The 11,937-nt window shown below is 42.1% G+C and overlaps 1 protein-coding gene across 4 annotated transcripts in view; it reads left to right on the forward strand.

Annotated features, from left to right (window-relative positions):
* Positions 1-9,292, forward strand: part of ZBTB44 (zinc finger and BTB domain containing 44) — a 58,323-nt gene extending 49,031 nt beyond the window's left edge. The window contains exons 4-6 of one of the 4 annotated variants that reach the window (XM_056131463.1): positions 250-362; positions 4,093-4,393; positions 7,795-9,292. In XM_056131463.1, coding sequence (XP_055987438.1) covers positions 250-362; positions 4,093-4,393; positions 7,795-8,077 — 697 coding nt within the window. In that variant the 3' untranslated portion in view covers positions 8,078-9,292. Of the gene's footprint in view, positions 1-198; positions 363-4,092; positions 4,394-7,794 lie in introns of all 4 variants that reach the window. The other 3 variants (XM_056131466.1, XM_056131462.1, XM_056131467.1) reach the window with 3 other exon arrangements.
* Positions 9,293-11,937: the final 2,645 nt, after the last annotated feature.

Here is an 11,937-nt window from a genome sequence, read left to right on the forward strand (position 1 = left end):
GGGACCCCTGAGGTGGGACAGTTCATCTTGCTTAGCCAGAGAGCTGGACATCCTGAAGAACGGCCTTGTTTTGTAAATGAAACTTGTCCTCTTAACAGTGCATTGCTACATTTTTCTTTTGTTCACTTGAAGCTGTGCAGAAGTACTTATTCGTCTTAAGAATCAGAGCCTGGTTGCCTTCTTTGGTCTATTTTTTAGATTGGAAAATGTTCAATATCCCTACCAACTCTACATTGCTCCTTCCACCAGCAGTACAGAACGACCAAGTCCGAATGGTCCGGACAGACCTTTTCAGTGTCCAACTTGTGGGGTGCGATTCACCCGTATTCAGAACCTAAAACAGCACATGCTCATCCACTCAGGTAATGACAGTTTCCCTGTTGGTACTTGAAAACATTGTTTTAGAACCCGAGCTGAAAAGGGAAAATGGTGTTGGGGCCATGGATGTTGCTCAGTGGCAGAGCACTCACCTTGAGTCTCTGAGGCCCTGGGTTCTCAGCCCCTGCCTCGATAAATAAATAAAAGGACATGTAACAGAAAATGTGTTTGTAAAGTCTCTGGGATAAACCTTAGTGTCTGTTGCTAAAATGGAACATTGTTACAAGACTGTTTGCTTACCCACAGTTTGCCACAAGCAGAAGTATTCTAATTACAACTTAAGGGGGGGGGGGTAATGCATAAATGAAGATAACGCTGGGCCAGAGAGATGGGATAGGAGATAAAGCAGTAAGTGTGTGCAGTTGTGACAGCATAGCTCTGGTTCAAATTCCCGGGACTGGCACCACAGTCCGTCCCCGGAGCCCCCCAGGTATGGCTCAACAGATACCTTAAGAATGAAAATAAATTGGGGCCAGAGCAATAGGACAGCAGGTAGGACATTTGGCTTGCACATGGCCAACCAGGGTTTGATCTCCTGCTCCACATACGGTCCCTGAACCCTTACCAGTAGTAATCCCTGAGTACTGTTAAGTTTGGCGGGATAATTAAAATTAAAGGATACTAGGAGTTACATATGTGCGCTAGAGAAGCAGATATAAGATAATAATGGACATGACTGAGGTTCTTTATACTATTCCTGTAACTTCTCTTTAAGCTAGAAGATGATTTTAAATAAAGGTGTTTAATTTTTTAACTTAAGATATGGGGTTTCTTTTTCTTTTTTTCTTTTTAACTTAATAGTATCAGGAAGATAGCTTAGAGCACTGGGGTCTGTGCCCTGCATGCAGGGGACCTGGTCTTGGTCCCCAGTCCCTCATGTCAGTCAAGCACTGCTGGGAAGTGAACCCCTGAACACTGCCAGGTGCTGGGGGGAAAGGCAGCTCAATTGGAGAACACCAAGTAAAGGATGTTTGGAGGACTCGCTTGGGATGCGAGATGCGTACTGAATGTAGACTATAGACCGAACACAATAGCCACTCAATACCTCTGTTGCAAACTACAGCACCCTAAAAAGGGAAGAGAGAACAAAAGGGAATGCCCTGCCACAGAGGCAGGGTGGTGGGAGGCTACTAGGATCATTGGTGGTGGAAAATGGGCACTGGTGGAGGGACGGGTACTCGATCATTGTATAACTGAAACCCAAGCACAAAAGTTTTTAAGTTTACACCTGTATCTCATGGTGTTTCGCTAATAAAACAAATAAATAGCTTTTTAAAAATTTTAAAAAGTAATAATGGGCTGAAGCAATAATAGTACAGCAGGTAGTATATTTACTTTGCATGTGGCCAACCCAGGTTCGATTCCCAGCATCCCATATGGTTCCCCATGCAACCGCCAGGAGTGACTCCTGAGTGAAGAGCCAGGAGTGACCCCTGCACATCATCAGGTGTGGCCCCAAAAGCAAAAACATTTTAATTTAATGACATTTTAATTCTATAAGGGCTGGAGCGATAGCACAGCGGGTAGGGCGTCCGCCTTACAAGCGGCCAACATGGCCGACCCGAGTTCGATTCCTCCGCCCCTCTCGGAGAGCCCGGCAAGCTACCGAGAGTATTCGATATGCCAGACACAGTAACAACAAAGTCTCCAATGGAGACGTTACTGGGCCCGCTCGAGCAAATCGACGATCAACGGGAGGGCCTTTACCTTACCTTTACCTTTAATTCTATAATCTTAAACTTCTTGGTGCCTTGATTTGTACTATTTTTATAGTAAAAAAGAGACAAATGGGAGCCAGAGAGATACAGTTCAGGGATTAAGTTGGCTTGCCTTGCATGAGGCCAGCCCCAATCCACTCCCGAGCACCACCGGGCCTCAATCTCCCCCGTACTTCCCAAAAGAGACAAATGATCTCTTATACATAGACAAATGATGTGTAAAACAGGTTGGAAAATTAAGCTCATGATCACATAGAGGCAACAAAATTGTGGTAGATAAGAATGTGACCTCCTCTTGGTGGAGCGATGGTTACTTGATCATTGTATAACTGAAACCCAAGCACGAAAGTTTGTAAGTCTACAACTGTACCCCATGGTGTTTCACTAATTAAAAAAAAAAAATGTGACCTCCTTGGAATCAGAGCAATAGTACCCAGGTAGAGCACTAGCCTTGCACACAGTCAGTCCGGGTCTGATTCCTTGGCACCCTATATGGTCCCCTGAATTCCACCAGGAGTCATCTCTGAGCACACAGCCAGGAGTAAAGCCTGAGCACCACCCCATCCCATAAAGCGGAGCCAGAGCTGGTAACACAGTAGATAGGCTTCTTGCATTGCACAGGACCAACTCCGGTCTTATCCCTGGCATCCGATGATCTCCTGAGCTGCTGGGAGTAAGACCTGACCATACTTGGGCGTACTGCCCCCCTCCAAAAAAAAGAAAGAAAACAGAAAAGATAACTTTCACCTAATAAGTGAGAAACTCTTGTCAACTGTATTATCTGCCTCTCCTTTTCTGTAATTTGGTCTAATAGTCCCTTATCTATTACCATTTCCTGTGTCTTATTCAATCAAAAAATTATATTTTGAAATTTTTCAAATTTTTGCCCAGTGCTCTGACAATGAGTTAGAGAAAACCATTATTCTACCTTTTTTGCAGGGGCCCATATGAAATGCCAGGGATTGAAATACCCCGGTCTCATACTAGGCATGCACCCTACCTGCTGTACTATCTCTCCCCCTTATACACTTTAGAGTTTATATATTCTCTACTTTTTTTTCTGTCACTGTTTTAGTAAGTACCCAAGCCCAATTCAAATGGTTATATCATCAATATGTTTAGAGATGTTAGAATTTTTCTTTTTTCTCTCATTTCTCTGTGATAGGGATGAAAGTTGATACTGATCATGTTCCCATCTTCTTAGTATAAACTTGACCACTTGATTATATTATATAAGATCTTGAACTTGTGCCAGAAAAAGTACAGCAGGTAGGTGCTTGCCTTGCATGTGGCCAGCACGGGCTCTGTCCCTGGAACCCCATATGGTCCCTCAAGTCACACCAGGAGTGATCCCTGATCACAGAGTCAGGAGTCAGCCTTTGAAGACTTCCAGGTATGGCTCAAGAGCCAAAGGGGAAAAAAAAAGATTTTTGACTCAGTACTTGTGATTAAATTGTGCTTAAAAGCTATAAAATTATTTGGAAGAGCATTCAGTTTTTGACTCAGAATGCACTACCCAGTTTATTTCTAATTTATTTATCTATTTAAAGCATTGCTGAGGTTTGGGGCGTTGCTCCGTGGTAGAATGCTTGCTTTGCCGAGATTCATTTCCTGGCACTGCTAAAGTAAAAGACGGCAACTTCTTTTTAATGTCCTATGCCTTTCTGAGACCGTTGAAATTCACTTTGACTGCAGATTTTTGTTCTCCCTTGAGGCCATACCCAGCAATGCCCAGGGGTTACTTGTGGCTCTGCAGCCACGAGTCACTGTTGGTGGTGCTCACGGAACCATATGGGATGCCGGGGATCGAAACTGGGTCACCCGTGTGAGAAGCAAACACCTTACCCGCTGTACTGTCGCTCCGGCCCCACCACTGATTTATTTTCTTCTTAACTCATCTGTTACTGTATTACATCTGTTACTGTACAGCTAGAGTTCAGACCTTTGCATTTCATGTTGGTTGTAGATAAAATGTTGGCTTTGCTCTGTTTTATAGGAATTAAACCATTTCAGTGTGACCGCTGTGGAAAAAAGTTCACCAGGGCTTACTCGCTAAAGATGCATCGCCTAAAGCATGAAGGTAAACGCTGTTTCCGGTGCCAGATATGTAGTGCCACTTTCACTTCCTTCGGGGAATATAAACACCACATGAGGGTTTCCCGGCACATTATCCGCAAGCCTCGGATTTACGAGTGCAAAACATGTGGCGCCATGTTCACCAACTCTGGAAATTTAATCGTGCACCTGAGGAGTCTGAACCATGAAGCGTCAGAGCTAGCAAACTACTTCCAGAGCAGGTGAGGTGCACAACGAAAACCCACCCAGGAAAACTGCTTTCTAAACTCTCTTTGCCTGCTTTCAGGGCAGCCTGCTGAGGTTTTTTATCAGGTTGCCAGCTAATCAGTCACATTTCCTCTAAATTCCCACTCTATTCTCATCTCCTGAGCTCATAAAATAGTGCTTCTACATATATATATATATACAATTAAAGTATTTTAATAGCTGGTATGAAAAATCTTTTCCTGTAAAATTAGACTGCTTATCCTCTTGTTTAGTGATATAAAATTATTCAGTCAGGGCCACAGATGTGGCTTAGTGGTAAAGTGCATGCCTTGTATGCATGAGATCTGGATTTGATCCCTGGCTTTGCGCCCCCACCCCCCATCCCCCCAAAATAGAATTCCGTCGTGGATCTTAATAGACTTTGCTGAAAAATTTACTACATTAAATGTTTACTAGATTACTTCAGCTCTTTAGCTGTTAATAAAATTCTTGAGCACTCCTCACCCCTTTTTTCTTTGGCTAATTCTATATCAAGGAATACACATTTACCAATAAGAGAACCCAGCTAGTAACTAATGTACATTATTATTTGTTTTGTTTTGTCTTTTTTATTTGGGGTGGGGGGTACATCTGGCAGTGCTCAGAGCTTATTTCTGGCTCTGACTTCAAGGATCACTCCTGGCGGGCTTGGAGGACCATATGAAGTGCCAGGGATCGAACCCAGGTCAGCTGCTCCGACCCCTGGATGTGATTATTTTAGATCAGATAAATTTTAATAGTTACCTTTATTCTAGTTCTTTCAGCTAGTATGATTGAACATGTCTCTTTACAGATGAAGGATGAGACTTAGGGAAGGAGAAAATGTAAGTTTTCAAGATCATTTCTAAGATTTCATCCAGCTAAAAAATTATGATCCTTTTTCACTTGTCAGATTTTATGCATCTATAGGAATTCCTTGTTTCTTAATCAACTTAGAGATTTGTTTTGGGGCCACACCTGGTAATGCTCAGGGGTTACTTCTGCCTCTGCACTCAGGGTCTATTCCTGTTGGTGCTAGGGGACGATATGGTATGCTGGGGATTGAACTTAAGTTGGTTGCATGTGGAACAATCACTCCACCCATTATACTAGCTCTCCAACCACAAAACTTAGTTTTCTTGAAAACGTTTCTGTTTTCTAAATCTTCTCAGTAAATTTTTCTTGCATAATTTTTTCTGTAATTCACAGCAGGCATTTATTTTGAATATCAATTAGGTATAATCATTTAAGTGATCAGAGAGATCGTACAGTGGATAAGGTACCTGCCTGACAGGGCCTTAGGTCCGCCAGGTGTGACTCAAAGATAAATTCAAACAAACAAAAAAAGATTATCTTCCTGATTTTGAGCATCTGATTCTCGTACCACTGAATCTATATCATGCCTGTCTCACACACGACTCAGGCTACAGCACATCCCGGTCCGTTGCACCTGCTGTCCCTGTCTGCCCTGTGCAGTGGCCGCTTTCATCTTTCTTGTCTAATGCCTAAAGCACTTTGAGAAAATAGGACATAGGATGTTTTTAATTGTGTAGCAGATCGGCAGTTTAATTTTGTTAAAAAAGTACAATCGATTAAAAACACTACTATATACATTCCCAGTATAATGAGTTTCGTATAGTTCAGCAATCAAGTAATTTTTTTCAGGGGGAGGTAGTTTTATTTGTTTTTTGTTTTGGGGCCCTCGCCAGCAAAATCAGGGCTGCTCCTGGCTTGAAGCTCAGGGGTCACTCAGACAATGCTCAAGGGGCCATGTATCAGCCTGGGAACCCCAGGTGCTTTGCTCCAGCCCTCAATCATCTCTGTAGCTTACTTCATAATGTTATTTTTAAGTATAAAAATTAAGCATAATTCTGGGCCAGAGCGGTAGTACAGTGGATAGGGCGCTTGCCTTGCTCGTGGCTGTCTCGGTTGTCAGCGTCCCCTGTGGTCCCCTGAGCTCTGCCAGAAGTGATACCTAGGCATTGTCAGTGTGGCCCCAAAACAGAAAAGCAAATAAAATTCATTTAAGTATAATTTTATAGAATATGAAATAATGTTGAAATTTATGAAATACAAGGAAGTATAAAGTAAAAGAATTTTAAATCTTTTCTGATTGGGCTTGGGAGATAATTCCAAGGACCGGAACATGTGCTTTGCATGCAGTGCTTCTGGGTTTCATCTGGCACCACATGGTCCTTGGGCGCTGCCAGAGATGGCCCCTGAGCACTGAGTTGAATGTGATTCCAAGTACTACCTGGTGTGACCTTCAAATAATAATGAAAAATCTTTTGATTGTACTACTCACTCAGGAATCATACTCACTGTTGATGAAATTGCAGTTTGTTTATACATTCAGCAAATACTGATTTAAGAATCATATCGATATAGAAGGTTAAATTTTTTTTTTTCTGAATCAGTGAACACCTTCTGGGGGTAACATTTAGTGACTTCTAAATTCATGACTTTAACTTCAAAGTTAATTTGTTACTGTTTCCATATACCAAAGTAGCTAGGTACACACAAGTTACTCTTTTACATTTTTCTCTATTAGATGCTATATAAGGTTATTTATGCATAAGAGCTGAGTTTCTGTTCTTGTTTTGGGGCCGCGCCTGGTGGTGTTTGGGGCGCACTCCTGTCTCTGCGCTCAGGGATCACTCCTGGCAGGGCTCCGGAGACCGTATGGGGTGCCGGGGATTGAACCCAGGTCAGCTGCATGCAAGGCAAGCGCTTTACCCACTGTCCTGTCTCTTAAGTTCCCTCTTTTCTTCTTCAGTGATTTTCTTTTCTCTTCCTTTGCTTTTGAGATAACTGGAAATCACATACTTGCTCATGGGACTCATCGGTTCTAGGGCTCACAGAGTTGGGCGTACTGTGGATCGTGCACTGTAGTTGTGGGACTCATGTACCCTTGATCACACTGCACACTTTTATGTGGTACCAGGACTCCCCATACCATCACTGCTGAGGTCACTGAGCAAAGCACCCGAGTGCCAGACCCCAGACTCGGTTCCTTAACTAACACATCCAGGGGGTAAGAAAAGGCTTAGTGTGAGCCACTCTCGATTAGTATGTGATTTCAGGAACAGCCAGAGGCTTCTGCCTCTGTGAGCATGCTCACGTCGTTCGTCATGCTTGTGCACGGAAACCCTCCTCCACAGACTAATTCGACTGGCAGGGTGTCTGCAGTGACACTGAGGGTGATCCCCACTGACAAGAGGCTTGACCTGTTCGATTCTGGTTCTGGTCTAGGTTCAAACTTTGGGAAGTGAAAAATTCAAGAACTAGAAATAAGTCAAAGCCCAACCCTGTTTTAAATTAAATCAGCGCTTTTGCTGTGTTTCGTTTATTGCTAGTTTGACAGTTAATCCCCTGTTTCCTCTTTGCCTCTCCGTAGTGATTTCCTAGTACCGGACTACTTGACCCAGGAGCACGAAGAGACCCTTGTGCAGTACGACCTTGGAGAACACAGTTTTGAGAGCGACTCCTCTATCCAGATGCCTGTGATCTCGCAGGTGTCCTCCACCCAGAGCTGTGAGAGCGCCTTCCCCTTGGGGTCTCTCGGCGGGCTGACAGACAGAGAGGAAGAAAGGCCACAGCAGCCCAAGACCGGTGCCTGTGCTGAAGCCGCCAGAGACGACCCCTCGAAACCAGAGCTGTCTTCTGTTACTCTTGAGTAGATTCATGCTCGGGCTTTATTTTTTGGTTTTTGGAAAGTGCCTGTGCTTATTAGTCTTGTATGTTTAATTTAAATTTGATTTTTTCAACAGAAAAGTTTCCTTTTTACTTGTGAGCCCTGCCGCTGATGTTACATTCTTTATTACAGAGAAGCTTCTCCTCTAAGTGCACGTCAACACGGTGTTGAGACAGAAATCACGAGACTGGAAGAGGGCTAGTGACTTAAGACAGTCTAGTGACTTTAACAAGTTTCTCTTGTTAAAAATATGCTCCCACCAGATCATTAGGTGAAGAAGAAATTAGGGGGGAAATGTGCTAAAAACGCTCCCATTAATCATTAGGTAAAGAAGAAATGAGACGCTCATGGACCTTCCCGAGGAGAAAGCAGGCCAGAATTCAAGTACTAAAGAGAACCTGACATCATCTAACAGGTGTTTGCTCCTATACGCAGGACACTGTAGAATATTTTGTAAAGCCTGTTGTTTTGAAAATATTTATGGTAAGCTTTTACAAATTATTAGGATAAATACTTCTCTAATATCCAGCATACTCTTTAAAACAAAAAGCTTTTCCACTTTTATTATGATTTTTTTTGAGGGGGTGGTGTAAATTTGGTATTGGGTTAGGCCTTCCCTGTACCTTTATAGTACCAGTTCTTTCAATTTGAATTTTTTTTTTAGTTTTTGGGTGTCATCCGGCGAAGCTCAGGAGTCACTCCTCGCTCTGCGCTCAGCACTTGATCCTGACAGTCAGTGCTTGAGTGACCATATGGGAAGCCGGGGATTGAACCCAGGTCTGGCGCCTGCAAGGCACACGCCTTCCCCACTGTACTATCTCTCCAGCTCCAGTACCACTTCTTTAATCTTTCTTATATGAAAGAGGGGAAGGAACCATGATTGGAAATAGTCAAACTGCATGAAACGACCAGGAATGGAGAGGGGAGTATGTGAATCCCAGCTTCATAAGAATTCTTTTTTTAATACTGCTTTCCTGACTGAAATTATTGTTTACCTGGTCTTTGAGTGTTAATGTTTGGCTAATTAGGTTTTTGCCTAAATCAGTTCTTGTCCTATCACCAGTACTTCCTATTGCATATACTGATGTGTTACCAGATAGAGGGAAAATATTGGAGATAGTCTATATTTTATATGTAGGTTTATGTACTGTTGGGGGTGTTTTTATTGTGCTGTTTTGGACATAATAAAGAATTAATTCTCTGTTAAGGCTATGTTCTTAACCCAAGTAAGATTGTTTACAAAATCCCATCTGACAAGTATCCATTGTCTTTGTATCAAGATATTTTTAGACATTGCCAAGTTTATTAAAAGCAATTAGTATAGTTTTTACACAATGAAAGCAATAATGTAAAAGATTAGAAGAGGTTATGAAATGATCTATTATAAATCTGGGGGAAAAGATTGTTAAGACTAAAGAAATAGTAAAAATCTTAAATGAATATCACCTTTTGCTGCTAAAAAATATTAAACTTATGTGATACTCTAGACTGGAGTATAGTTTTCATCTGATGCCATTGAAGCATCACAGACAGACCTTAATACTAAATATTCATGAGTCCATGAACAATGAATTCATGAGTCAATTTTTATCTCTGTGTGTGTGTGTGTATATATATATGTGTGTATATATATATATACATATACACACATGTATACACACAAGCGCACTCACACACACACACACACACACACACACACGCCCAGAGTTTAATAATTATGAAAGCACCTGATTAGAAAGGGGAGGGGGAAGTGGTTTCTTGTTTAAAACATAAAGATCTGGGGCTGGGCCGATTGTACAGCAGGTAGGGCGTTTGCCTGGCATGCGGCCGACCCAGGTTTGATTCCCAGCATCCCATATGGTCCCCTGAGCACCGCCAGGAGTAACCCCTGTGCATCGCCAGTGTGACCCAAAAAGGAAAAATAAAAATGTAAAGATCTCAATTTCATTTAGGTGCTAGACCTTAACAATAAATCATATTTTTAAGTTACAGTGATTGAATTGCTTCATTTTTAATTGGCTAATTTGTATAATTAATTTTTTCCCCACCTCAGTATGTAGGAGAATGGAACGTAAAGCCCTTGAAGACGTTTTAGGCTCTGTGTTTGCTAACATGTCTAACTGCTTGTCTCACTCGTGAGCCTGTTTTTCCCATTGCTCCCAAACGTAGGTAGGTGTCTTCACCTTCAAGAACAGTCAGCCTGCACCCACTGTCGTGGGCTGCTACCGTCCGGGCTTCTTTACGAGAGTTTAATTTCCTGTAGTCAGGCCGGATAGCTCAGTGGACTGAGTGCAGGCAAAGTAGTCTTTGCATGCACAGAACCTGCGCCACTTGGTCCCCGAGCACTGCCAGTTGTGGCCCAGAAACCAAAAGAATTACTCTATTCATCAGACTATATTACTCCCTGTTACAGTAGCAACAGTGCTGTTGAATCTCAACGGGAAGGATCGGGGTTTTTTGTTCTTCATATCGGATTCTTTGGAAACTGTTACACAAATCATTGTTTCGTTGCTTATGCCAAGGATCAAACCCAAGACCTCACTCACACATGGCACACAAGACAAGTTTAAGACAAAGAATAGGGCCAACTGTGACCAGAAAGCATTGTTCCCTTCAATTCTGAGGAGCTGTAAGTAAAGCTTTAAAGGAAGAAAAAAGGGAAGGAGCCTGAAGATCACCTTGGGGTTCCGAGCATTTCAGCACTGCCCTTACTCTCCAAACTCTGTGCGAGGGGAGCCTCCCTTGGCCAGAGCGGAGCAAGGTTGTCTTTTCTTGGGATAGGCGTCCCACCTGCTCTGCTCTCCCAAGTGAAAATTTTAGATCTTCCCAGGGAATTGCACATTGTACTGATTCCCCGGTTTAATGAAAAAGTGAAGCATACCCTGCAGATGCGGACCTGGGTTGTCTGTCTCCGTCCTAGTCCCCAATCAGATCAGTTCAGATAACTAATATTTAACATCAAGTGGAAGAATTAACGAAGGCTTTTTAAAGGGGGGGGTGGGACAGACTTCTGGGCTTCGCACAGGAACGGCAGGTTTCTGCTGCGAAGCCCATTCCTAACCCCAAGGGAATTTCTCCCATTGTCCTGAGGCTCTCCATTTGTCTCTGTAAAGCACAACTTAAAGAGGATTTACATAAGGATTTGTTTCTGGATACTAAACTGAAATAGATATAGTGCTGTTTAGATTGATTTCAAATTCATCTACAATTACATGCCTGGGTAAATAATTTTAATCCATATAAAAGAAATGAAAGCCGGTTACATTATTCCATCCATTAGAAATCAGTATAACTAGATTTAAATATATATATATATATATATATATATATCTTAATATATAACTCCAGTTCAGAATAACGCAAGTATAACTGCCTCACGGCCAAAAAAGTAATTTTGTGACAAAGGGCTTAAATTTTAGGATGCAAATAGTTTTATAATATTTACAAGAATAGAACTTATTTTCAGTTTCTGAGCTACAAAATCAGTGTGAAATACTTTAGAAATGAACAGAACTGCTCGCCGTGATACTGTAGATCCACTTCCTGGACTCTTTCTTCTAATAGTGATGGGAATATTCAGAAACTAATTTGGTTGTTTTTTGGTTGGTTTTGTTTTTTTTTAAGCTCTCAATTTCAGTAAAAAAGTATACTAGAGTGTTTTTAAAACCTTATTACGTTTTGCACTTTAATATACCAGCAACCCTCTAACTTACTAATTTGGTCCCATAATTTTACTTCGGCTTTGAAACAATGAAACAAAAAAACCCTGATTTTTTAACAGTACTTTTCTTAGAGGGCTGAGCAGTGGGCTATATCTAACAGTGCTTGAGGCACTGTGAGGTACCA

Source organism: Sorex fumeus, unplaced genomic scaffold, assembly GCF_029834395.1.
Source record: "Sorex fumeus unplaced genomic scaffold, SorFum_2.1 ptg000091l, whole genome shotgun sequence".
Classification (NCBI taxonomy): Eukaryota; Metazoa; Chordata; class Mammalia; order Eulipotyphla; family Soricidae; genus Sorex; species Sorex fumeus.